Here is a 26,540-nt window from a genome sequence, read left to right as displayed (position 1 = left end):
CAAATCCTCCAAAAATCAATTTTTACTTTACAAAGTTTACTTCAAAGTTTATATTGTAAAATAGGCCGATATGCAAAAAGCCCCCAACCTACACTAATTTAACAAACTCAAAAATCACAAAAATTTGTTAACTCACCAAATTCTCGCAGCCACTTCAGATCTTCAGCTGTAGTCCGCACTAACTGTTCGTTACAATACTAGCACAAAATTACATAAAACTAGAGCATAAAAATACGAAAATATCCATCCATCCTCTTCCGCTTATCCAAGATCAGGTTGCGGGGGCAGCAGCTTGAGCAGAAATGCCTCGACTTCCCTCTCCCCTGCCACTTCTACCAGCTCTTCCAGGGGAATCCCGAGGCGTTCCCAGGCCAGCCGAGAGACATAGTCCCTCCAGAGTGTCCTGGGTCTTCCCCGGGGCCTCCTTCCGGTTAGACATGCCTGGAACACCTCACCAGGGAGGTGTCCAGGAGGCATCCTGATCAGATGCCCAAGCCACGTCATCTGACTCCTCTTGATGCGGAGGAGCAGTGGCTCTACTCAGAGTTCCTCCCGGATGACTGAGCTTCTCACCTTATCTTTAAGGGAAAGCAGACACCCTGCAGAGGAAACCCATTTCAGCCGCTTGTATTTACAATGTAGTTCTTTCGGTCACTACTCACAGCTCATGACCATAGCTGAGGGTAGGAATGTAGATTGACTGGTAAATTGAAAGTTTTGCCTTACGGCTCAGCTCCTTTTTCACCACGACAGACAGATCCGCCTGTCGATCTCCCAATCCATTACGAGAAAATATGTGAGCTATTACTACTCGTGGTGGTCAGTTCTGCCCAGTGGCCAGTCTCAGCAGCACAGCCAGTAGTGTAGCCTGCCAGGATGCTGCAGCCTAGCACTTCAGTTGCGACGTCACGGCTCATTAACTTTGGTCAAGGCTCGTGAGGCGGGGACAGTGTCATGCCTACAGTATCAAGGAGCTGACGCCACAGCTGCAGCTATGCTAGCAGATGACGTTTCCGGTACTGTAATGCCAAGGGAAAATGCGTTTTTGTCAGAAGGCGCAAGTTAGAAAAGTCAATAAGTAACGCCGAAGATGCAGAATGATTCAATCACAAACGACAGTAATCATTTTGTACAAGTTTAGTGCTAACTAGGATCTGTCATGTGGGCTGTATAGCCCGCAGGCCGCGTGTTTGACATGCCTGCTCTCGTGTCCACTGCTGTGTAGATTTGGTTGGTTACAAATTTACAACTTTGATGCAACCAGACAAGACTTCAGATAGTGATTGTGTCATGTTCTTCGCTGCCAGTGATTGCCGATGAATCATACAATGTATCGCTGTGATGTTAGGTGCTTCTTTCTTCACACGCGCCACAACTCCAGAATGCTTCCCGGTCATGGATGCTGCATCGTACATGCAAATGCCTATGTACCGACCCCATGACAGACCTGACTGTGAAAGGAAATTGTCGAGCAGTTTGAAAACCTCCTTGCCAGTTGTTCTGCAAGGTATTGGATGACATAAAAACAAATCTATCATTTCCCCTTCCCAACAGTATCACAAAAAGGCCAGCAGTTGTGCCTGGTTGGCAACGTCAGTGCTCTCATCCAATTGTATTGCAAAATAACCATCTTTCAGTCTGTCAATTAGTTGCGCCTTTATATCATCTGCCATGTCTTCTATCATTCTTCCAAATGTGTTGTCAGACAATGGAATTCCTTTCAGTTGTGCAGTGCATTCTTTGTCTAGAACTGTTTTGCACATATCAACTGCAGAAGGAAGAATTAAATATTCAGCAATCGTGTGAGCTTTCTTAGCGCAAGCCACTCTCAATGCCACCAAATAGGATGCGATCAGCATTTTTTCGTTTGGTATCAATGACGACTTAAATATTGTCTGCTTGATATATTCTTCCTTCTTTCTTTGGAAAAATATTTTCAGTTTGCCAGCTAAATCAGAATGGTTTTTCGTTAAATGCCTTTTTAATTTGGCTGGTTTCAAAGCTTCATTTGACAAAATTTTGTTACAAATCAGACACTGCGGTCTATCTGAATTTGAAGGACATTCGACAAAACCACATTTAACGTAATCCTCGTCATATTTTCTTAATTTGGTGTTGGCTTTCTCTTGCATTTTGACAAGTCATTAGGTTCAGATTCTGAATCGTCAAAACTGTCGTCTGTTTTATGTAACAGCAACTCTGTTTTCTTGCGCTTCAAAAAATTATCCATTCCCTACCTACGGCAAACAACAAATTATTTACAGTGGTACCTCGGTATACGTCTGCTTTGGAATAAGTCCAACTTGGTATACATCCTGTTGAGGCGAAATATTTTGCTTGGTATACGACCTTGGTTTGGAATACGACTCGTGTGCTAGAACACCACGTGTTATATACCGGGCGCGCGCCTTCAAAAAAAAAAGGGTCAAGTTTTAACCTGTACAGTAATCCCTCGCTATATCGCGCTTCGACTTTCGCAGCTTCACTCTATCGTGGATTTTATATGAAAGCATAACTAAATATATAACGCGGATTTTTCTCTGCTTCGCAGGTTCTGTGGACAATGTGTCTTTTTAATTCCTATACGTGTTTCCTCAGTTGGTTTGCCCAGTTAATTTCATACAAGGGACGCTATTGGCGGATGACTGAGAAGCTAACCAATCGGAGCACACAGTTAAGTTCTCCTGACTGAGAAGCTAACCAATCAGAGCACGTAGTTAAGTTCCTGCGTGCTGAATGCAGTGTTAACCAGGAAGTCTCGTCTCATTCAGCATCAACGTGTTTCGCTGTGTAAAGAAATTAACTTTTGTGCTCTTTTGTGTTTATCTTTGTGCATAGTCAAGCCCTTCATTATGGCTCCAAAACGATCTGCTACTGCTTCAGGGGCCGTGCCCAAGTGCAAACGGAAGATGTTAATGATTGCCGAAAAGGTAAACGTTTTGGATTTGTTGAAGGCTACGATTCTTTTTATTTAAAAAGTAGGAAAGGAATATAAGATCTACGGCCGCAGTGTCCTTTTGTATTCTTCACAGAACGCCTTTGGTCTGCGGACCACAGTTTGAAAACCACTGATCTAGACAGACTTAGCAGACACTTGCAAAAGCTGTAGTTGAAAGATACAACTACTGAAAAATGTTTAAGACCATGTGACTTTTCCAGCAACATGCAGACAACATAGACTATATTTACATAATCTTAGTGAGTAGAGGGGTATTCACAGCATGCTTCAGTGTTACTACAGCTTTATTTTACAGATCTAATAAGCAAAAACTTGGTTTCCTTTCTAATTACAATGAAAATTAAACATCATTAGTGCTGGGCAGTATGACCAAAATTCTATATCATTGTATTTTTCAAAATTATACTGGTTTCAAGGTATTCAAAGGTATTTTTTTCCCATGCATGAGTTAACCAGATTTTCTACTGCGATTACTACAGCAGACTGGCTAAGAATAACCTATTCCACTGTCATGAGAATTGTACATTGTACAAAAAAGCATTTTAATGTGCACACAAGTATTAGTACAGGTTTGCATGGCCCCATAAAGTGATAGTTTTCAAGGGGGTGGCACTAATGAAGAAAAGGAATCACATTGCATGACAGTTGCAGTCAAAATATAAAACCTTTTTATTGAACACATTTTGCAAACAACTTAAACTAAAATTTTGACAACATAGTTTTAACCATCCAAAGAGTAAATATTCAGATGTGCTAGTCAAAAGTTGTATTGCACTGAAAATGTCTTAGAAAAGGAATAGTAAATATTTTTTGTAAACCAACTACACTTTTTGCTAATGTTAATAATCTCTGTCCACTGACATGTTAAAGTAACTTTTTAAACAACTTCACCATCATTAAACTGCATAATATTTAAACTAATAAATAACTTCCAGTAATAGCCCAGGTGCATTATTCACCAAATAAAATAAAATAAGTGCAACTTGGTGATATCTTTACCAACCGAATCATCATTAAGGCAAATTGCATTAATATGGACCTTGCTTCAAGCTAAGCTATATACATAAATAATAAAACTGCAACTTGCATTTATAATGCTATTTGTGGTATAGCCCTACGGAGGCGTATTAGGGCCACGGCGAAGAAAAAAAAACTATATAATCGAGAATAAAGTCAACATGTTGACATTATTCTCAACATTTTCACTTTAATCTCGACGCTTATGACGAGATTAAAGTTGACATTTCCACTTTATCGGTTTATTTTGTAATTAAAGTAAAATGTCGTGAACTAAACTTCATCCTAAAATCAATGTTTAATTTAATAGATTTTCGCAAACCCCGTCATAAGTTAATGTAGCACTTTAAATGATTTGTGTTAAGTGTTCCACGACCCAGCTGTTAATCGCTACGCGCTTCTTAAACTGACTTCCTCTACACGAAGAGGAGGTGCAGGCAGTGACCGCCCCACAAAATACATTCGCTTCATGATATTCCTGTTCTCTGAAAATTTAGAATGCTAAGATAAATACTTGATATTTTCAGGATGAAGTGAATTAAAGCAGGTATTAAACATGCACGGTAGTGTGGCGGTAGTGCTGCTCCCTTGCAGTACGGGGTCCCCAGGTGTACGTTCAGTGTAGAGAACTTTATGGCAGGTGTGACGAGGCTCCAAAAAACTGGATGTATGAATGGGTATTGCACAGGTTTAACTTAAATATTGTGTAAATGTTGGGTGCTGGTAAAACATTGACAGACTTACAGTGGCTCAATTTATATAAAACAGACTGACAGTCACACAAAGTATACTGACTTCCAGGAACAAAAAAAAGCAAAGCTAAAAAAAAAATACTAATGACTGTGTCTAAATGTATTTGAACTTATTGGCTCTACTTTAGTTTAGATTAAGTCACTTTCTGAATTTGTATAATCCTGTTTTATGTGAAGAGCTATCATATTAGTTTGAGCTTTCAAATGTATATTTTAAGCGACACTGCATGATTCTTTACAAATGACCTATGCACCTAGCATTTCCAGTATACTTATCTCCATTATGAACATTACTTAGTTTTAAGCTAATCTGACAGCCTCAAATAAACTTTAATCAAATTAAATTATCTAATAAAACAATGTGAAACTATGCTAATAAATAGTAATTTAATTGGAAAAGGAGTATGCGATTAGTAAATCCTAAAACATTTCTAATCTGGCTAATAACCCTGTATCTATACTAATAAAAGGCAAAGCCCTCACTCACTGACTGACTGACTGACTGACTCATCACTAATTCTCCAACTTCCCATGTAGGTAGAAGGCTGAAATTTGGCAGGCTCATTCCTTACAGCTTCCTTACAAAAGTTGGGCAGGTTTCATTTTGAAATTCTACGCATAATGGTCATAACTAGAAGCTATTTTTCTCCATTTGCTGTAATGGAGTTGAGCTCAAAAGCCGTGGATTGGGGCGCGGAGTTTCGTGTGACATCATCACGCCTCCCACGTAATCACGCAGTACGTAGAAAACCAGGAAGAGCTCCAAAAAGCGCTGAAAAAAACATGCATTATATAATTAAGAAGGCAGCGAAACAATTAGAAGCGAGCGAGTGACATATAAAACCATAAACAGCGGCTCACGTGAACGGACGCAGTGCGCAGACAAAAAGCAACAGTTCCAAAGAGTGCTAAACAAAAACCGAATTACACTGCTACGCTCAAATAGGCAAACCACACGCCGTGGCGCAATAGTAGAGGCTTTGCCTCTAGCTCCGGCGTCCGAGGTTCGATTCCCGAGAGGGGATGCACTGAGTATGTACGAGCGCTTCCCAATTCATTTTAGCCTCGCATCCCCTTGGTTTGAGACGTATGAAAAAATATGCGGTTAACGCAGAAAGATAGATCACCAATTGAAGCTTTATGAATAATGGATACTTTATTCGCGATCAATGATCGTTTTGGTAAAGCCATACTCCGTGTATTCATTAGATGAACGGTAAAAAAGTAAGAGCAAGGGGAGGGTAACTTATTGAGGCACGCAGGCAAAACCACAATAGAATGCGGGCTCGATGTACTGTAGTGCGTGTCAACTCGATCTGAATTGCGTGATCACATTTGAAAAAATATATCTTTTCAAGTTCTATTTAGTCCATATGTGTCAAACTCAAGGCCTGCAGGCCACATCCGCCCGGCGTGTAATTATATCCGGCCCGCAAGATCATTTTATATATTATTGTTATTAATGGCCCGGGGATATGAAGCGCTGGTAACACAAACTACAGATCCCATAATGCAGCGCTTCAGCTGCCTTGCCGAACACCTACCACGTTAATCAAGTCTAACTTATGATGCTGCAAGTTATTGCGAAGCTAGCCCACACGATGCCAAAGAGAAAAGGTGATTCTGAACATGGAGGCTTTAATAACCGATGGGAGGCTGAGTATATGTTTACTGACATTGCTGGTAAACCCGTGTGTCTCATTTGTGGAGCTAATGTGGCTGTAATTACAGAATTTAATCTAAGACGGCACTATGAGACAAAACATCAAGATAACCTGAAAGACCTGAATGCAATGCACAAGATACAGAAAGCAGAAGAGTTAAAGAAGAATCTGACACTTCAGCAGACGTTTTTACCCATGCAAAATCACAAAGTGATTTCAAGTGAAGCTACTTTTATGGGAGACACAAATGCAACAGTGCAACTTGCTCCACTTTCCCTGTTGCCAAGTAATGTTGAATCAAGTCGGCACTACGGTGTTCCCAGCTACGCACTTTGCTGATAAACTGAGCGCACTGCGCACTGAGTTCGCACGGCGCTTTGGTGACTTTGAAGAACAAAAAAAGAATTTTGAGTTGTTTCGCAACCCATTTGCCGTCGATGTGGAAACTGCACCTGTGCAGATTCAGATAGAGGTGATTGAGCTGCAGTGTAATGGCACACTAAAGGCACGGCCCGCACAGTTTATTCACTTTATTCCTGCACAAATGCTCCCGCTCCGTCTACATGCGGCTCAAACCTTGTGCATGTTTGGTACCACATATCTGTGTGAGAAACTCTTTTCAGTGATGAAGACTAACAAAACAGCACACAGGAGTTGCCTCACTGATGAGCACCTGCAGTCCATCCTGAGAATCTCCACAACACAGAACCTCACACCAAACAAACGAACTTGTTGCCAAAAAAAGATGCCAGGCGTCCAGCTCTGATAAAATGACATAAGAGCAAAGACAACTGAATGATTTGATTTGTTATTGCTGAAAAGAACAAATTTTATTTATATTTCCAGGTTTTGTTATGCACCATGTTCATATTTGAATTTGTATAATTTTGACAGGGTATATTTTTATGGAGAGCAAAATCTTTTGGGATATTTAAAATTTAAGTTTATTTTTTATATAAAATTACATAAGAGTAAAGAAATTTGAATGTCTGTTCTTTTAATGTTTACTTTATTTCTAACTTGAATAATTTAGACAGGATATATTTTTATGGAGAGCAAAATATTATTTAAGGTTTGAGTTGATTTATTCCGGAATAATATTCTGTCGACTAAATAAAAATTCCTTCTATTTAAAATTTAAATAGAACTTGAACAAATACGATAGTTCATAATATCCAGGCAGACTTGCACGTAAGAGCGGGAGTCATCCGTTTTAACAAACAGAGTATTGTACTGATACGAAATAGCCTGCCCATTTAATTATTTAGGAATAGATAAAGATTTTGTACAAATAATGTTTTTCATTTTTCTTCCTTCATGGATTCTGGCACCCCCAGCAACAGTTGCTCGCACCCCAAAGACCGTATGTATGTATGTATGTATGTATGAGCATATCTTGTTCTTGAACCTGAATATATTTTTCTGCATTGATGGTGCCTTTCCAGACATGCAAGCTGCCCATGCCACACGCACTCATGCAACCCCATACCATCAGAGATGCAGGCTTCTGAACTGAGCGTTGATAACAACTTGGGTTGTCCTTGTCCTCTTTGGTCCGGATGACATGGCGTCCCAGATTTCCAAAAGAACTTCGAATCGTGACTCGTCTGACCACAGAACAGTCTTCCATTTTGCCACACTCCATTTTAAATGATCCCTGGCCCAGTGAAAACGCCTGAGCTTAGGGCTGTGCGATATGGCGAAAATCTTATATCCCGATATTTCATTTCATATCCCGATATCACGATATAGTACATTTTCTTTGTATTCAGTGAATAGTTTATATAATCACCACTCCTTTTTTTTCATTTAAATTAAAAAAATCAAAAATGAAAAGTACTCAACTTGTAATTATTTCTGTTCTTTTATTTAGAACATTTGAGCAAATGTTTGACTTAGAATGTAAACATAAAATGTTAATGTATCAAATATAAAACACTTTTCAAAAACAAATTACTAAAGGCCCAATATAAAATACTGCTATATAAAATGCCTGACATAAACAAAACGTGAACTGTAGCAGCAATAACTCTCACAACATATATTAAATATAAAAGGATCAAAGCACTAACAACTAAACTATATAAGGCCAATAAACCCTTTAAACAAAATAAACACAAGTCTAACATTAACTGTCAAAACCAAATGTAAACATTGTACTTCAAACTGTAGCAGCAATAAGGCTTAAGACAAAAAATATTAAATATATAATATTAAATATAATATTTTTAGGCTACATTCTAGTAAAATGTTAATTTGCACATCGTAGTGTGGCAAATCTCCGTTAATGAGTTACAGCTGATGGCCCGTGCGTGGGACTGGGCGGCTAGCGTGTTGATGCCGTCCAGCCCCAAGCACGGGCGATCCGCTGTAACTCGTTAACGGAGATTTGCCGTTAATGCAGTTGTGGTGTAAACGTAATGTAGCGTTCTGTTCTTTATTGTAGAGTTCTGTTCTGCAGTTTGTGTTCTGTGATTTTCATCCCTCTCAGTTATTTATTCTGTTGTCCCTGTTATTTCTGATGGACTGTAATAGAGTGGAAGGTAAAGGAGGTTCCGGGTGGATGGGGGTGGGGGGCGCTGTGAAAAGGAGGAGTGGACGGCGATCTTGTCGCCCTAGCTAAGAGAGTTTGTTTTGGATTGCTGTCTGTTCGCGTGGTTGTGGCCAACAGCAACCATTTTTTGTTTGTGTTTAATAAAGACGGAACTAACCAAGTGACCGTCTCGGATCGTCATTACGTCTGGAAGACGCTACAGTAATTTTAACAAGATTAACGCTGACAGCAAACGCTGCAAGGAAAATTATGCCTTAAGCAAATTGTTTTGGTAGCAATTAATCTTCCAAGCTTTTAACATGCTCGTTTAAATAGTACCTTTACAACTGTAATATCCTACATGGCCTGCCTCTCAGTTGTAAACTCTCTGCATGCTCGCTCACGTGCTTTTTGCGGAGGTGGTGGAAGAGGTTTGTCGTGTTGGAGTCTGTGGTAGCGATCGGTTTGCAGCATAATTTGCACAGTACCGTTTTCTGGTCCGTGTCAGACTCTTCAAATCCAAACCATCTCCATACTACAGAGGTAGCCCCTCGTTTAGGAACAAGGTCCTTCTGTGTGGAGCTACCTGGTGTTGCCTCGTCTTCATCAGCCATGCTAGTGTGTCTGCATCCACGTGGTGGCCATCAAAACAATGAAAAAAATATTGCTGTAAACAGTTTATTTTGCGACACCACAAACAAACGATAGCGTAATGTGCAGCGATAGACGTTTTCATATTGTCATCCGATATATATCGTTATATCGAACAGCCCTACCTGAGCTTGTGGATCTTGCTTAGAAATGGCTTTTTCTTTGCACTGTAGAGTTTCAGCTGGCAACGGCGGATGGCACGGTGGATTGTGTTCACTGACAATGGTTTCTGGAAGTATTCCTGAGCCCATTCTGTGATTTCCTTTACAGTAGCATTTCTGGTTGTGGTGCAGTGTCGTTTAAGGGCCTGGAGATCACGGGCATCCAGTATGGTTTTACGGCCTTGACCCTTACGCACAGAGATTTTTCCAGATTCTCTGAATCTTCGGATGATGTTATGCCCAGTTGATGATGATAGATGCAAAGTTTTGGCAATTTTTCGCTGGGTAACACCTTTCTGATATTGCTCCACTATCTTTCTGCGCAACATTGTGGGAATTGGTGCTCCTCTACTCATCTTGGCTTCTGAGAGACACTGCCACTCTGAGAAGCTCTTTTTATACCCAATCATGTTGCCAATTGACCTAATTAGTGTTTATTGGTCTTCCAGCTCTTAGTTATGCTCAAATTTACTTTTTCCAGCCTCTTATTGCTACTTGTCCCAACTTTTTTGGAATTTGTTGACACCGTGAAATTTTGAATCAACATATTTTTCCTTTAAAATGATACATTTACTCGGAGTAAACGTTTGATCGGTCATCTATGTTCAATTACAAATAAAATATTGACATTTTCCATCTCCACATCATTGCATTCAGTTTTTATTCACAATTTATTTAGTGTCCAAACTATTTTGGAATCCGGTTTGTGTGTGCGTATATATATATATATATATATATATATATATATATATATATATATATATATATATATATATATATATATATATATATATATATATATATATATGGCCATGTGCCCACCCTGGATCACGTGGGGGTTGCCTTCTGGGTTGCTCTGGGGGCCACGGGTACAGGGCATGGAAGCTCCACCCTGTAGGGGCCCGTGGTCACCGCCAGGAGGAGCCCCAATGCCTTGGGGACCTGTTACTCCAGCACTTCCACCACACCAGGAAGTGCTGGGGGGAAGACTTTGGACGTTGCCCGGAGAGCTGCCGGGAGAACAGCCGGCACTTCCGCCACGCTGGGGCGTGGCCAAGGGAGGAGTGCCGGGAATACCTGGTGCTCATCCGGGTACTGAATAAAAGGGGCCGTCTCCATTCATTCGAGGCTGGAGTCGGGAGGAGGAAGGACGAAGCACAGAGGAGGTGTGGAGGCAGCCCGAAGAAAGGCATTGTGAGGCCAGGACTGTGAATTGGGGTTTGTGCACGTGACTGGGTCTGTGTGACCATTTAACTGGGTCTGTGTGACCATAACTATTGTTGTAAATATTGTAAATAAACGTGTGGTGGTTTGAAAACAACATGTCCGCCTGTCTGTGTCGGGTCAACTTCCACAATATATATTATATATATATATATATATATATTTGACAGCAACACTCATCACTCACAACAGTGACAAAACAATTACATTGACAATCATGTTACGTTATTTTCAAAATGTTTCCTTTTCTTTTTCATTACTTCTTTAACACACTACGTCTCCGCTGCGAAGCGCGGGTATTTTGCTAGTTGTTAAAATAAAGCACAACTAAATTGAGGTGATAGCATAAGAAAAAAACAAGAAAAAAAACTAACTAGATTTTGATTACAGTACCTATTAAGTTTCGAGCAAGCTCAGCAGCAACATCACAGATTTTCTTTCGGATGTTAGGAGATCCTTCCATTTGAATGCCCAACAACAATTCACTTCTGATGACATTTTGCAAATCCGTTGAAAGGATAGGGTAGATCTCATCAAAGGCAGAGGAAAACAAACGCCGTAACAGGACTGCTGCCATCTGTTTAACCTTAAATGAAAAATAAATAAATTAAAAAAAAAAAAAATTGTATAAACTGCAAGGCATTTCTGTAAAATGTAAATCTGTTATAAATTTCAAAGTAATCCATTAGTACTTTGCGTATAAAATTCTCTCTTTTTCTTTCCAAATAAATTTTATTTAAATGAGGGTGCTTACTGTAGGTCAAAGTGATAACACCAACTGCAACATTCACACAAGCTTTCAGATGCATAAAATAACTAGTGTAGCAAAGGAAAGCTTAGAGACCCTTTAGAATATAAGTTATTAACATGCAGAATTACTAGATATAGTTTCATGATTGAATCTGCTGTTAAACAGGGATGCCCAAAGCTTCAGTATTGGTGAGCGAAAAAAAAATGCAATTCACAATTATGAGCGACACAATTGGGTTATTGTCTATTATGTTTATACAGTATCTATTCACTTACCAGCAGCCATCCATGTCCACAGTGTTAGGCAGAATACTCTAAAATTTTATTTAGGTACTGAATATACAGTTAATAATGTATTCAGATATGCATTCAGATTGAATACTCAAAATGTGTAACTTAGAATAACTTATCAATATTTTTTAATTACTTTCACGAACTAATAAATAGCCAAATTCATACAAATTATACAAGTTAAACGTATTTAAATTAAATTGTGACCTGAAAATGTACTTCAGTCAGTACCGGTTGAAGCCCATTTTCAACACTTGGTGAGGTGGACAGATTGCTCGCCATAGCACATGCCCCCTTGCTGTAGCACAAATGGTGCCCAATGATGTATATGCCATGAACGCTAAGTAGCACTTGTCCATTGATGTATGTAAATTGCACACTTTTACTTTCTTAAAACACTGCCTAGCAGGTAAAACCACACAATCATAATTATATATTTGTGTTTGATGACTTATTTTGGAGGGGGATGGATGGTGGTCAGTTTGGCAATCCCCCCTTTTTGCCCAGAGTGCACACCCATAACTTTCCTAAAAGCCACCCCCCATCAGATGACAGCACCCTACCCATGTAATCTAATGGACTGACCGGCTTGGACTTCTGTCTTGGGTAAAACAGCAGCTCTGTTTATATGGTTAATCAAAGTTTTATATATTTATATTTGAAGGAAGAAAATGGATTGTAGCTCAGTGTATTTTAGCCACTTCATATTCTTGAGGTGTTACTCTTTTAAGAAACAAAATTAGGATTAAAAAACAAAGTTAGGTTATGCATTTTTCACATTTTAAGTGAGATGCAACTTTTCAAAAGACGCAAAAAGAATTTTCTCATTGAGAGATATTACTTCATGCTTCCCCCAAGTAAATGTTTAACAGCAAGGAACCATGTATGGCGCGAAAGTGAATTAAAACATTTATTTTAACAATTTCTCTTTTAAATATCTTTGTGCAGAGTTCTTGGTGGTCACCTGATTATTGTTATTACTATTAATATTTTACTAAATCTTAATTTCCAGGTTTCTTTGTTAAATAGATGCCATTGAAGAACTTACTGGTAACAGAACAAATAGTGCACATGCCAAAACAATATAGATAACATTCTTGACAAGTATATTGTCCACAGTCAATTGCAAAGTACACAGGTAAAACAACATACAATACACCTATAACCGTTCCTTTACTGTGTGTGAGGAAACAGCAGGCAACATACTGCATGTGCACGTTTACTGTTGGACAGGCCTGGCATTTTGCACAGAGCATGAGTTAAATCAAAAGAGAAACAGCACTCAAAGATGTGCGAACACAAAGATCCATGACAATCACATTTTAGTACGCGTGCGCAAAGTCAGAAGGAACAACTGAATTTCACAGAGCATAGATATCTTAACGGGGACTTGCATGATGGGCAGATGAATTTCAAATGTGTTGCATGTGTTCCTTGTGCTTTGATAAGAGCTGAATATGATGCCTCAGGTTCTTTCATCATTCTAGCAAGAGTATAACCAGTTTCTCCTTGAAATTCACCATTTGGAATACACAAACTCCACATCAGCTGTAAAGCGTAATTAGAAATATTTTTGGGTGCGTTTTTCCCAGGCTGACATCATTATCACCTTGCACTCATTCTGGAGATGCATCAAGTATAAACCAGCCTTTGGTGGAATGTAGCTCATGGATCTCTGTGGATCTCTCCACCAACAACCCTCCACCCCCCAAATACCACCTTTTAAAGTGTAAAGTTTAATTGATTTAATTTACCACTGGCGATCAAAGTAGAAATTATATTTACCAAAGCCTATTTTTGGTTGCATTTGCAATCATTTTAGTCCCAATCTTAAGCCCGGCCATAAAACAGAAAAACTTCACTGTGCCATAATATACACCAGAAAGCTATTGGTCCACCTCAAAATAGGAATGAGTTCAAGTACAGTACAACAGGCACTAAACTGTGGTCAATGAATGAAAATAAAATGCTCAAGTGTCATACTTTTACCAGATCTATTTTATCAAATTTACACTATTCAAATTAGTAACAAACATCATAACCACTATTGATTTAAATACATGTATCCAATAAATCTAGATACAAATGTAATTGCCAACACTAAAATAACAAAAATGGTCATGTGACCAAACTAGCAACATTTTCCAAAGGAGGCTGTCATTCCTGAAGTGGTACTCTGGCTGCTAGATCAGATTTTGTTGGAAACACTCAAGAGAAACTGAACAGTTCATGATGATTACATTTGCTTTATAAAACCTATCCTGAATTCTATCAGTCGTGTCTATAGTAACATAATTCAGTCATTGACTTATAACAACTACACAAAAGCACGTATGAAGCACACCAGTTATGTTTACAAGAAGCCATACACAGCCTGTCACCTTAATCATGATATTTCACACTGCAGAACGTGCCGACGACCTAATTAGAAATGCATTTCTATTTTAAAAAAGAAATCCTTTAAAGGATTACATCATAAAATTGTTCCTACACAACTGATGCTTTTAATTCAATACTGGTTTGCAAGTCATTCTTTCCTCTTTTGTGAGAGCTTGATTGAATGTATACTTAATGATTAATGCCCCTGTCTAATACAAAAAGTTTATTGCATAGTGACATTTGCAGAAAACAAGTCTTACAGTGGTAACATTAGCAAAGCCAGCATTGCAGACTGAATGAGGGAATTGGAAATAGATGAATTGCTGGCTAAATAAAAATACATCATACTTTTCCCTGATAATAAAACAGATGTCTAGACAAGTTTCAGACAAAAATCATACTCTCTGTATTCATAGTAATTCTACAAAGCTGACAAAAATGAGCTGGTCCTATTTATTTCATGTTGGGGCAGTAAATCTTCTAATGCTCCTTTGAAACAGAAGCAAATACTACACAGAGACATGCAGTTGGGCTTCTAAACAATAATTACTTCAATTCTAAAGTGAATTCATAAATAAACTTGCTGCAAAAAAAACACCCTAGGGAGTGCCTAATACACAAGAAAATGAAACTAGTCAAGCACAGACAGATATCTAGCAAAAATTTATCGTTACTCTGGAAAAGCAGCTATAAAGAATATTTGTAAAAGAGATACAGTGGTACCTCAGTACTCGTCCTTAATCTGTTCCAGATCCTTGGACTTAATACCAAACAGGACGTATACCAAACAAAATTTTCCCATAAGAAATAATGGGAAAATGATTAAACCGTTCCCATGAAAAAAAATCTTATTGTTTTTGGCATATTATACATTGATGGGGTTGTATAAAATAATTTAAACACTGCTTAATACTAAAATACATAAATACAAAAGCAATTAGATGAAATAAATAAAAAATTTACCTCACTTTACTGTTTAATAACGTCTTTTCATTTGTTTTTCACAATCGTAGATACCGTTGTTCTCGGCAAACGGTATGTAACAGCCATGTCCCGGATACGCATGCCACCTTCATACTTTTCAACAACCAATTCAAATTTACGTGAAAAAACACAAAATCACGTTGTGACGATGCGGGTTGCTGTCGGGGAGCCCTTGAACCCTAAACCGTCGGTAATGTTACCAATGAGCTTAGCAGTGAGGCACAACAAAGCATGGGAATGGTGAAAAAGTGTAAAGTGCTTTTATTAAAACAATCAACAAAACAAGGTGTTCAAATTAAAGTGCAGTGTCCAAAGTTCCAATAAATAATCCATAAAATCAGAAGTGAAACATGGAAGTTAAAAACAATAGAAAAAATCTTCTTAAAAACAACAAGGTTAAAATATAGCAGGACGCATTCTTTATATAAAAAAAAAAAAAACACAACAACAAGAAGCCCGGTGCCTTTTTACCTGGCGGCACCCTGCTTCCCAACAGGTGTGTCGCCCTACTTGCAGCTGATTTTCACTCAGTTCTTCTATCCACAAAACTGAACATCTCTAACATCAATCAAATCAAAAGCACAGTATGCAATAATTAAATAACAAAACACAAATTAAACCAACACTCCACCCCTGTTAATGCTCCTTTTTCCAATGTATTTTCTTTAACACAAAATCAAAAAGAGCAGTTTTAATCAGTAGTTAGATACTTTTGGCACAATTTAGAAACCATGACCTCTTCTAAGAACATTTTCCATGTGTAAATTCTTTAGACCCAGGAAAAGGCTGGGTCATCTTGTTATGTGTGGAGTCTGCTACATGGACACAGTACAATTGTTCTTTTTTTCATGTCTCTTTAGCATCAAAAAGACAAATAACCGTACACTAGAGAGAAAATCAAAAGATACACAAGAAACAAACAAGTTTTACATTCATGCTTTGGGAACAGTTGAGTAGCCATATAACCCAAGGGGAAAAACTATCTGCAAGTCTAATGATGCAAGTGAAACTGGACTTGCACTTTTTCCCCAGAACGAAGGAGTATGTAATGTGACTGTGCAAGATGTTTGAGGTCTTTAAGAATGTGGTTTTCAAACTTCACCATAGTCTGTGCAGATTCAGGCTCTGGACCAAGTGGTTGCCAATGCCATACTAAGGCATTATGTAGCAAGGGTGGATGGATTCCATTGTGCATCTATAGAAGTTGGTAAGCTTAGATGGAACGATCCAGAAACAGTTACAATCCTTGGTGGATTTGAAATATTAAACGCTATGTTCCATGACCTCAGTGCTACAAAGAAGGAACTGTCCATCACAGTATATCCAGAATAGGATACTTTGTCTTATTAGACTGCCATTCTTTAGGACTCACTATGAACAAGCAAAAATAAAATCTTAATGTTTATATAGAACATTAGCACAGTCTAGACAAGAACAGATTATTCAGCCCAACAAAGCTCACCAGTCCTATCCATTTAATACTTAAAAAATAACTTCTAGTCTTGTTTTGAAGGTCTCCAAGTTCTACTGTCTAATGCACTGCTTGGTAACCTATTTGTGTCTATGGCTCTGGGTGTGAAGAAAAACTTCCAAGTGTTAGTTAGGTTAGTAGGGTAAGTTTCATACAGTGTCCTTATTTTAAAGTTAACAATCTTGATCCACTGTACTAATTTCCTTTGCAATTTTTTGCAAGAACAGAGAGTCACGTGTGCTTTGTGCTGACGTGTGCTTTGCAAACGCTAGAGTCTGTTGAGAGTGTTGGTTTGTTCTGTGGTGTGAGATTTACATTAAAAAAATACATTTTGCTCTTAAAAACTTGGGTTTTGGTTGCCTCTAAGGAACCGTGTGGAATTTTAAAGCTTTTTTCCCTTTAGAAGGGTTTTTTTTTGCTTTTTTCGCCCGCACAAGAGCAAAAGTAGCTGGGTGTTTGGAAGTGCGCTTGGAAAAGTTTTGTACTTGTTTTTTTCTTGTTATCTTTATTTGAATTAGCATCGAGGCGGCAGGGTAGAAAGCAGCAGTAACTGATATCGGCATTTGTAAATAAATAACCGCGTCGTCGTAACAGCGATTCCTTAGTTTAAAGGAAAAGAAAAAAGGGCGCGGCTGACTTCAAAGCAGTAAAAGGTGGAAACTCAGTAGTGCGCAGGTAAGCGGCCTGCGTTAAGACACCGATCAGGCACAAGGAGCAAATAAGGTAGTAAAGTTTTATTTATTTGTTTATTTTAGATTAAACAGTCCTTAGCGTCCAGAGGCAGAACAGTTAAGTGGGCGACAGCGTATTGGTTCATTAATACGGGGAATACAAACAGTGCAGTGAAGAGCTTATAAGTAAGAAGAGCGCAAAGCTAGAAGAGACAGAGAAAAGTAAAGTTAACCTCATAGAAAGGCAAACAGCAGGCAGCTGAGAGGGAGAACAGTACAGGAGCTTAAGGGGAAAAGGTGTAAAATATCTGTAGCAGATCTTAGTGTTACCATTTAAGTTAAGGAGCAGCTGAAAGAAGAAGAAATTTAATTTTAAGAAAAAAAAAATATAGTTAAGGCAGTTTAGTAATCCCAAGTCAAATTTTAATAATGAGGCCAGTGCAATGCAAGTCCTGTTGGATGTTGGACTTTTAGATGATGGTTTGGAAGAGCCAGTTGTCTATGAGGGCTACATCTGCAAGAGATGCCAGCTGATCCAGCACCTCGAGCTCAGGGTCGCTGAACTGGAGGAGGAGTTGGCTGACCTGCGTTGTAATAGAGAATTGGCGGACTTGGCCCAGGTGTCCTTTAGAGATAGTGTGCACCCCTAAGGTGGCGGGAGGAGATTCCAGACCAGACAGGTAGGAATAGGTGGGTCACGGTCACAAGGCGTAAGGTAAAGGGTGCACACTGTCCGGGGGCATCAACCCCAGAATTAGAAGTGTCTAACCGTTATCATGTCCTGGCGGAGCTGGACGGTGACTCTGATAATTCTGAGGTGGTAGGCAGGGTTGAGGAGCCCCAACGGGCCACCTCAAAACCAGTTCCCAAAAAGAGAGAGGTAGTGATAGTTGGGGACTCAATCATTAGGGGGATTGAAGCGCAGGTGTGCTCCAGAGAGAGAGAGTCTCACGGTGTGTTGCCTTCCGGGAGCACAGGTGGGAGACCTCCTGGAAGGGTGGATAGGCTCTTGGCCAGAGCGGGGTGGATCCAGTTGTCATTGTCCACGTTGGAACAAATGACATACATAAGGGTAGTCTGTCAGTTCTGCATTCCAAATTCAAAGAGTTAGGTACCAAGCTGAGGAGCAGAACTGACAAGGTAGTCTTCTCCGAAGTTCTGCCTGTGCCACGCGCCAGTCCAGGTAAGATTGAGGAGATTAGAAGGCTTAACGCGTGGCTCAAATCTTGGTGCAGGGTAGAAGGGTATAGGTTTATGGGGCATTGGGACTCCTTTTGGAACAGATGGGACCTGTTCCGCCGGACGGGTTACATCTGAACCGGATGGGCACCACTGTATTGGGGAGGCGTATGTGTAGGCTAGTCGAGGATTGTTTAAACTAGGGAATGGGGGCAGGGAGTTTAGGACAGGCCAGATTTTGATCTATACATGGAAGATCAAACAATGGTGTAGAAATAAAAATGCATAGTAATGTAAATTTTAAGCAAACACGTAAAGATAGAATGATTAACACATTAAAAATAGCTTGCCTTAATGCTAGAAGTATCAAAAATAAGGTAAGTGAGTTGGAGTTGTATGTAGCTGAGCACAATTATGATATTATAGCAATAACGGAAACCTGGCTAAATAACAAAGATGGGGATGAGTGTAACATAGAGGGATACACATTTTTAGGAAGGATAGACAGAACAGAAAAGGAGGTGGGGTTGCTGTTTATGCCAAACAGGAATTAAATGTAAGTCATCTTCAGTTGGATGATGAGCCCCATCTTAGTGAGGACATGTGGCTTGCCTGGAAAATATTAGGGAAAAGGTCTCATTTTAGGAGTGTGTTATAGACCACCCAATTCAGACAGTAATTTCAACACACATCTTTTAGTAATATCAAAAGGCAAGTTTACAGGGGATATTATAGTCATGGGGACTTTAATTATCCAAATATTAACTGGGATAACCTTACAGATGGAGGAGCACAAGAGCAGGAGTTTTAGAAGTAATCAGCGACTGTTTTTAACACAGCATGTTAAAGCACCAACAAGGGGTGAAGCCTATCTGGATTTAGTATTCTGTAATAATCAGGATAGAATTGAGGGTGTAGAGGTGATTGAACCACTAGGGTCAAGTGACCATAATGTAATACAATTCTCAGTATTTTGTAAGAGTACAGATGCAAAGACTAAAATTGTTAAGTTGAACTTTAGTAGGGCTAATTTTGAGCAGATGCGACAAAGTCTAAGTAGGATAGACTGGGATAAGCTTTTAAATGTGGAGACAGTCGAGGAGCAGTGGAACAGGGTTTAAAATGTTTTACATGTAATGCAGGACAGATACATACCTAAATTTGGAAGTAATAGGAAACTAAAAAACTCCACGATGGATTAATAAAGATTTAAAAAGAAGTTGCAAAGGAAAAACTGCTGTATAAGGCATATAAGACTAATGACTGCAAAGAGAACCGTAGCGTATGAGAAATGAGGGCAACCATTAAGAAGGATATCAGAGAGGCTAAAAGACAGTTGGAGAGGAATATAGCAGATAAGGCGAAAGAAGACCCCAAGAGATTCTTTCAGTATTTTAGTAGTAAAAGAACAGTTAAGGAGGAGGTCAAGTTCATCAGGAATAGTAAAGGGAATTAAAAGATACAGACAATGAAATAGCAGATGCCCTAAACTTACATTTTTCTGAGGTGTTTACAAGTGAGCAAGTGGATAACCTGCCAGAGGTAAACACAACTACTAAGGAGGTACTGAGGGATTTGGAAATTGTAGAGGGAGAAGTGCTGCTCAGATTAAATAAGATGAAATCAAACAAATCACCAGGCCCAGATAATATTTATCCTCGTGTTCTTAAGGAGGCTAGTGAGTACATATATAAACCCTTGACACATATTTTTAGGAAGTCACTGTGCACTGGAGAGATTCCAAAGGACTGGAAAATGGCAAATATCATCCCATTATATAAAAAGGGTGACAGGGCAGATCCAAGCAACTATAGGCCAGTAAGCTTAACAAGCATCACAGGAAAATTAATGGAAGGAATTATTAAGGATAAGATTGAGCAACACATGACAAGGACAGGAGTTATTCTGAACAGTCAGCATGGGTTCAGAAGGGGAGGTCGTGTTTTACTAACATGTTGGAATTCTATGAGGAGGCAACAAAAGGATACGATCAAAGTGGAGCTTATGATATTATTTATCTGGACTTTCAGAAAGCATTTGATAAGGTGCCACATGAGAGGTTGGGCATCAAGTTAAAAGAAGTGGGAATTCAGGGTGATGTTTTTAGATGGGTGCAGAATTGGCTCAGACACAGGAAGCAGAGGGTGATGGTGCGAGGAACCTCATCAGAACTGGCGATGTTAAGAGTGGTGTTCCACAGGGGTCAGTGCTAGGGCCGCTGCTATTTTTAATATATATAAATGATTTAGATAGGAATATAAGTAACAAGCTGGTTAAGTTTGCAGATGATACCAAGATAGGTGGATTAGCAGATAATTTGGAATCCGTTATATCATTACAGAAGGACTTGGATAGCATACAGGCTTGGGCAGATTTGTGGCAGATGAAATTTAATGTCAGTAAATGTAAAGTATTACACATAGGAAGTAAAAATATTAGGTTTGAATACACAATGGGCGGTCGGAAAATCGAGAGTACACCTTATGAGAAGGATTTAGGAGTCATAGTGGACTCCAAGCTATCAACTTCCAAACAGTGTTCAGAAGCCATTAAGAAGGCTAACAGAATGTTAGGTTATATAGCACGATCTGTGGAGTACAAGTCCAAGGAGGTTATGCTCAACCTTTATAATGCACTGGTGAGGCCTCATCTTGAGTACTGTGTGCAGTTTTGGTCTCCGGGCTACAAAAAGGACATAGCAGCAGTAGAAAAGGTCCAGAGAAGAGCGACTAGGCTGATTCCAGGTCTACAGGGGTTGAATTATGAGGAAAGATTAAAAGAGCTGAGCCTTTACAGTTTAAGCAAAAGAAGATTAAGAGGTGACATGATTGAAGTGTTTAAAATTATGAAGGGAATTAGTACAGTGGATCGAGACTTGTATTTTAAAATGAGCTCATCAAGAACACGGGGACACAGTTGGAAACTTGTTAAGGGTAAATTTCGCACAAACATTAGGAAGTTTTTCTTTACACAAAGAACGATAGACACTTGGAATAAGTTACCAAGTAGTGTGGTAGACAGTAAGACGTTAGGGACTTTCAAAACTCGACTTGATGTTTTCTTGGAGGAAGCAAGTGGATAGGACTGGCGAGTTTTGTTGGGCTGAATGGCCTGTTCTCGTCTAGATTGTTCTAATGTTCTAATTTTAATTACTTTAACCATGTCACATCTTAATATCCTTTTGCTGAAACTGAAAAAACCTAGCTCATTTCCTGCAGTCCTGGAATCAGTCTGTCTCTTATCTCTGGACTTGCGCTTCTGTCTTTTTTGTAGCCTGGAGTCCAAAACAATACACAGCACTTCAGATGAGGTCCAACATTATAAAAATTCAGCATAACCTTTAACTTGTACTCTACACATCATGCTATATACTGTAAACTAACATTTTGTTAGCCTTCTTCTGAACAGTGTCTGGAGTTGATCATGAGGAGTCCAATACGACTCCTAAATCCCTCTCATAAGCTGCACTTTCAGTTTTAAGATTTCCCATTGTGCATTCAAACCTAATATTTTTACTTCCAAAGTATAACACAATTACTGTACTTCCAACAATTTACTTTGCATTAAAACCCCCACTTTTCAGTTGACCAACCTTTCATGTAGGACCTTATCAAACACTCTCTAAATGTGAAGATAAATTATATCATTATTATCATCATATATTATTACTCTGACCATATCCATTTCCAGCATGTTAGTAAAACACAACCTCTAGCGTCTACTAATGCTCACTGTTCAGTATATCTCCTGTTCTGGCCATGTGTTTCTCAATATTTTCCTTAATAATTCCTTCCATTAATTTACCTATGATGCACATTAAGCTTACTGACCTATAGTTGTTTTGACTTGCCTGATCACCCTACTTATACAGCATTCACCATTATCCAATCCTTCAGAGTGACGTTTTAAAAATGTGTCAAGGTTTCATATTAAATCTAATCGATATACATATCTCTATATTTATCTCTTTATACTAGCTGTCCCCTGTGGTTCCGCCCGCGTAGTAGTTAACTCTTGTTGGGTGGATGTTGACGATTGTCGACGGGAGGGGTTGAGAGTGCATGTCGACAAAAGTCGACATCCAGGGGTAGAGGGCAACAATCAGCTGTTAATGGCAACAAAACTCATTATGTTAAAGGCATTCCCTCTCTGCTTGGTGGAATGTTAGACTCATTGATTCTGCATCTAATCCTTGTGTGCGTGCATGAGTTTTGAAATGTAAACAAAGGCAAGATGACATCGACATCTCATGAGGGAGCGAAGCAAGTGCAGAAAACAAAATACTCAGCAGATGATTTTTCAGAATCTGATTTTGTTGAGAGTGATCAGGATATCGAGCATTAGAGTGAGGAACTGGCATCAGCTGATCGGACACCAACCGATGCTGCCCCAGCTGATCGGCTGCCAGCTGAGCACATTCGCATTGCTTGCACCTATGGTAAGGTTCGTGTAGGAGGAATACCCAGACATTGATCCATGGGAGCAAAACTGGCTACCAGACTTCCCAAGACGGCACGGCTTGCTGTTGGACACCACAGATTACCATCCGCTGGACTACTTCAATCTGTTCTTTCCTGAGGCTGCCTTTCAGCTACTGTCAAACAACACAAACAGGTATGCAGAGCAATTTTTTGAATTGCGGGCTGCGCTTGCACCGCATTTTAATTTTTCAAAGTGGAAACCCACAACAAAAGACGAGATGGGATTACACTGGCGATACAACTTCAGGAAGCATTGGTCCAAACGTGCTGTGTCCCCTGGTGTCTTTGGACAAGTTATGCCACATGATAGGTACGTGCTTCTGTAAATTTTTATTCACTTCTGTGATAACCAGAAGCAAATCCCAAGGGGTAAGTCAGGCTATAACCCCGTGTATAAAGTTCAGCCCCTGCTTGACATTGTGGAACGAACATATAAACAATTTTATCAACGTGGCCGTGATTTGTCTGTGGATGAACCTTTGATAAAATACAAGTGATGCCTTTTTTACCCCACCAGTATATGCCAGACAATACCACAAAGTATGGCATAAAGGATTTTGTACAGGGAGAAGCAAATACTGGTTCTGCCTGAAAATAATTACATATACAGGAAAGTATTCCTTTCAAGGAGAGAAGTGTCCCTTGACAAGTCAGGTTATGTTGGGGCTGCTTCAGGGATATGAACATTTGGGTCATATTGTGTACATGAACAATTTTTATACATCACCAGAATTGTCCATGGAGCTACAGAGCAGGGGAAATGGAGCTTGTGGCACAGTGAGGGTGAACAGGAGACACATGCCTTCATAATTGAAGCCAGACAGGCTGAAGATGAAAAGAGGGGACAATCTGGTTTTCATGCAGGTGGAAAACTTGGTGGCTGTGGCATGGCACGATGTCAAACAGGTGACTTGTCTCTCTACAGTACACATACACACTAACAATATATGTGAGAAAGTTATTCGTCAAAAAGGAAACCCAGAAGGTAGGACGCAGGACAAGCCAATTGCTCTTGAGGAGTATAACTGTAAAATGGCTGGAGTTGATTGACTGGATCAGATGCTTGAGTCATACGCTTACGGCCACCAAGTTGTACCACACTGTGTATGTATATTGTTCAAGCAGGCAAACAGTGACAGCACTATGACTGCAGCAGACTTCCACAAGAAGGTGGTTGACAGCTTGCTGGCAGAGTACAGTATGTTGCAGTGACTTTGGCAAAGCGAGGAAGGCCATCACAAAGAGCAGTGCCAAACAGGCTGACTGAGCACCACTTTCCTGCAACATAGGAGGACAAAAAAATACAAACCTGACTGTGTTGTGTGCAGAAACAGACAATTGAAATGGAGGCACCAGTGCAACACATATTGCAAGCAGTGCAAGGAGGCAATGCATGCAATTGGCTGCTTTGAGTGATATCATAATTTGCTATGTAAACATGTATGTGAAATCATATAGTATGCAGGCTCATACAACATGCAAGATAGTAACATTTGTCAAAAAGAAACATTTTTGTTGATTTGATGTGTTAAACCATTGTATTGTGTGAGTTTTTGGAAAAATATTCAGCCCTGGGAGAAAAGTAACAAAAAAAAATAGCCATAAGAGTTAAACAGGACAAACTTTAAACCTCAGAAAAAAAAAATGTACTTTGTATTGAGAAGAATTTATATTGGCACCTTTCTTATCCAAGAGCCTCTTCATATACAATATTTTTGGTTTTATCATCAGGGCTGAGAATGTACCTGTGATCTCTTTTACAAAAATGAAAAAAGTTGGGACGGCATCTCTGGCCAAGTGGAAGGTAGGTACGGTCAAACGTTGGCACTGTATCTGTTCGTGTTGAGCTCTGACAGGAGAGCATACCCCACGAGGGGAAAAGAGCATGTGGCCTTGATATCTCTAGCAATCAGCAGGTACTGTACTGTGTAAAACACACGTAGCTGTGATCTCTCTCTCAAAAATGTGAAACGTTACCACTTAATCTCAAGATGATAACAAGCAGGCATCGCTTGCTAAGCAGAGGCAAAGTATGCTCCAACATGTTCACCGACTCGAACAGAGGCTGGTGTGTGAGTGAGGAGGGCACCCTCTAGCTCCCCACTACCGACATCACACTTCCCCCTCCACTGGGCCCACAGCCTGTCTCTTGGATATGCGCTAATAAATTGCTGCCAGAACCAAACTATGATACAAAGCGTGATGAGAGAAGTCACAAAATCAACCGGAGTGTTCAAGCAAATTATTGAAAAAAAACCCCAATCTAAATCCGTTAAGTAGTTCTCTTGTGAAAAATGGACAGACAGACATTGGATTTTATTTATATATACAGTTCAAAAAAGTTAAAGGAACATTTTTTAATCAGAGTATAGTATCAAGTCAATGAAACTTCTGGGATATTGATCTGGTCAGTTATGTAGCAGAGGGGGTTGTTAAGCAATTTCAGCTGCTTTGGTGTTAATGAAATTAACAACAGGTACATTAGAGAAGCAACAATGAGATGACCCCAAAACAGGAATGGTTTAACAGGTGGACGCCACTGACATTTTTCCCTCCTCATCTTTGACAGTTTATTCACTAGTTTTGCATTTGGCTACGGTCAGTGTCACTACTGGTAGCATGAGGCAACACCTGGACCCTACAGAAGTTGTACTGGTAGACCAACTTCTCCAGGATGGCACATCAATACGTGCCATTGCCAGAAGGTTTGCTGCGTCTGCCAGCACAGTCTGAAGGGCATGGAAGAGATTCCAGGAGACAGGCAGTTACTCTAGCAGAGCTGGACTGGGTCGTAGAAGGTCCTTAACCCATCAGCAGGACCGGCATCTGCTCCTTTGGGCAAGGAGGAACAGGATAAAAACTGCCAGAGCCCTACAAAATGACCTCCAGCAGGCCACTGGTGTGAATGTCTCTGACCAAACAATCAGAAACAGACTTCATGAGGGTGGCCTGAGGGCCCGACTTCCTTTAGTGGGCCCTGTGCTCACTACCCAGCACCGTGGAGCTAAAATGGCATTTGCCATAGAATACCAGAATTGGCAGGCCCACCACTGGCACCCTGTACTTTTCACAGATGAGGTTCACCCTGAGCACATGTAACATACGTGAAAGGGTCTGGAAAAGTCGTGGAGAACGTTATGCTGCCTGTAACATCGTTCAGCATGACCGGTTTGGTGGTGTGTCAGTGATGGTCTAGGGAGGCATATCCATGGAGAGACCCATAGACCTCAACAGGCTAGACAAAGGCACCTTGACTGCCATTAGGTATCAGGATGAAACCCTTGGACCCATTTTCAGACCCTATGCTGGTGCTGTGGGTCCTGGGTTCCTCCTGGTGCAAAACAATGCCCTGCCTCATGTGGCAAGAGTATGC

General features: G+C 39.8%; 1 protein-coding gene across 1 annotated transcript in view; it reads right to left on the bottom strand.

The window, feature by feature from the left end:
* The window catches only part of kpnb3 (karyopherin (importin) beta 3), a 125,222-nt gene that overhangs the window by 86,498 nt on the left and 12,184 nt on the right, over window positions 1–26,540 (bottom strand). The window contains exon 3 of the mRNA XM_039745421.1: window positions 11,355–11,547. Coding sequence (XP_039601355.1) covers window positions 11,355–11,547 — 193 coding nt within the window. The remainder of the gene's footprint in view (window positions 1–11,354; window positions 11,548–26,540) is intronic.

Source organism: Polypterus senegalus, chromosome 2, assembly GCF_016835505.1.
Source record: "Polypterus senegalus isolate Bchr_013 chromosome 2, ASM1683550v1, whole genome shotgun sequence".
Lineage (NCBI taxonomy): Eukaryota > Metazoa > Chordata > Cladistia > Polypteriformes > Polypteridae > Polypterus > Polypterus senegalus.
This window is presented reverse-complemented; position numbering and strand designations above follow the sequence as displayed.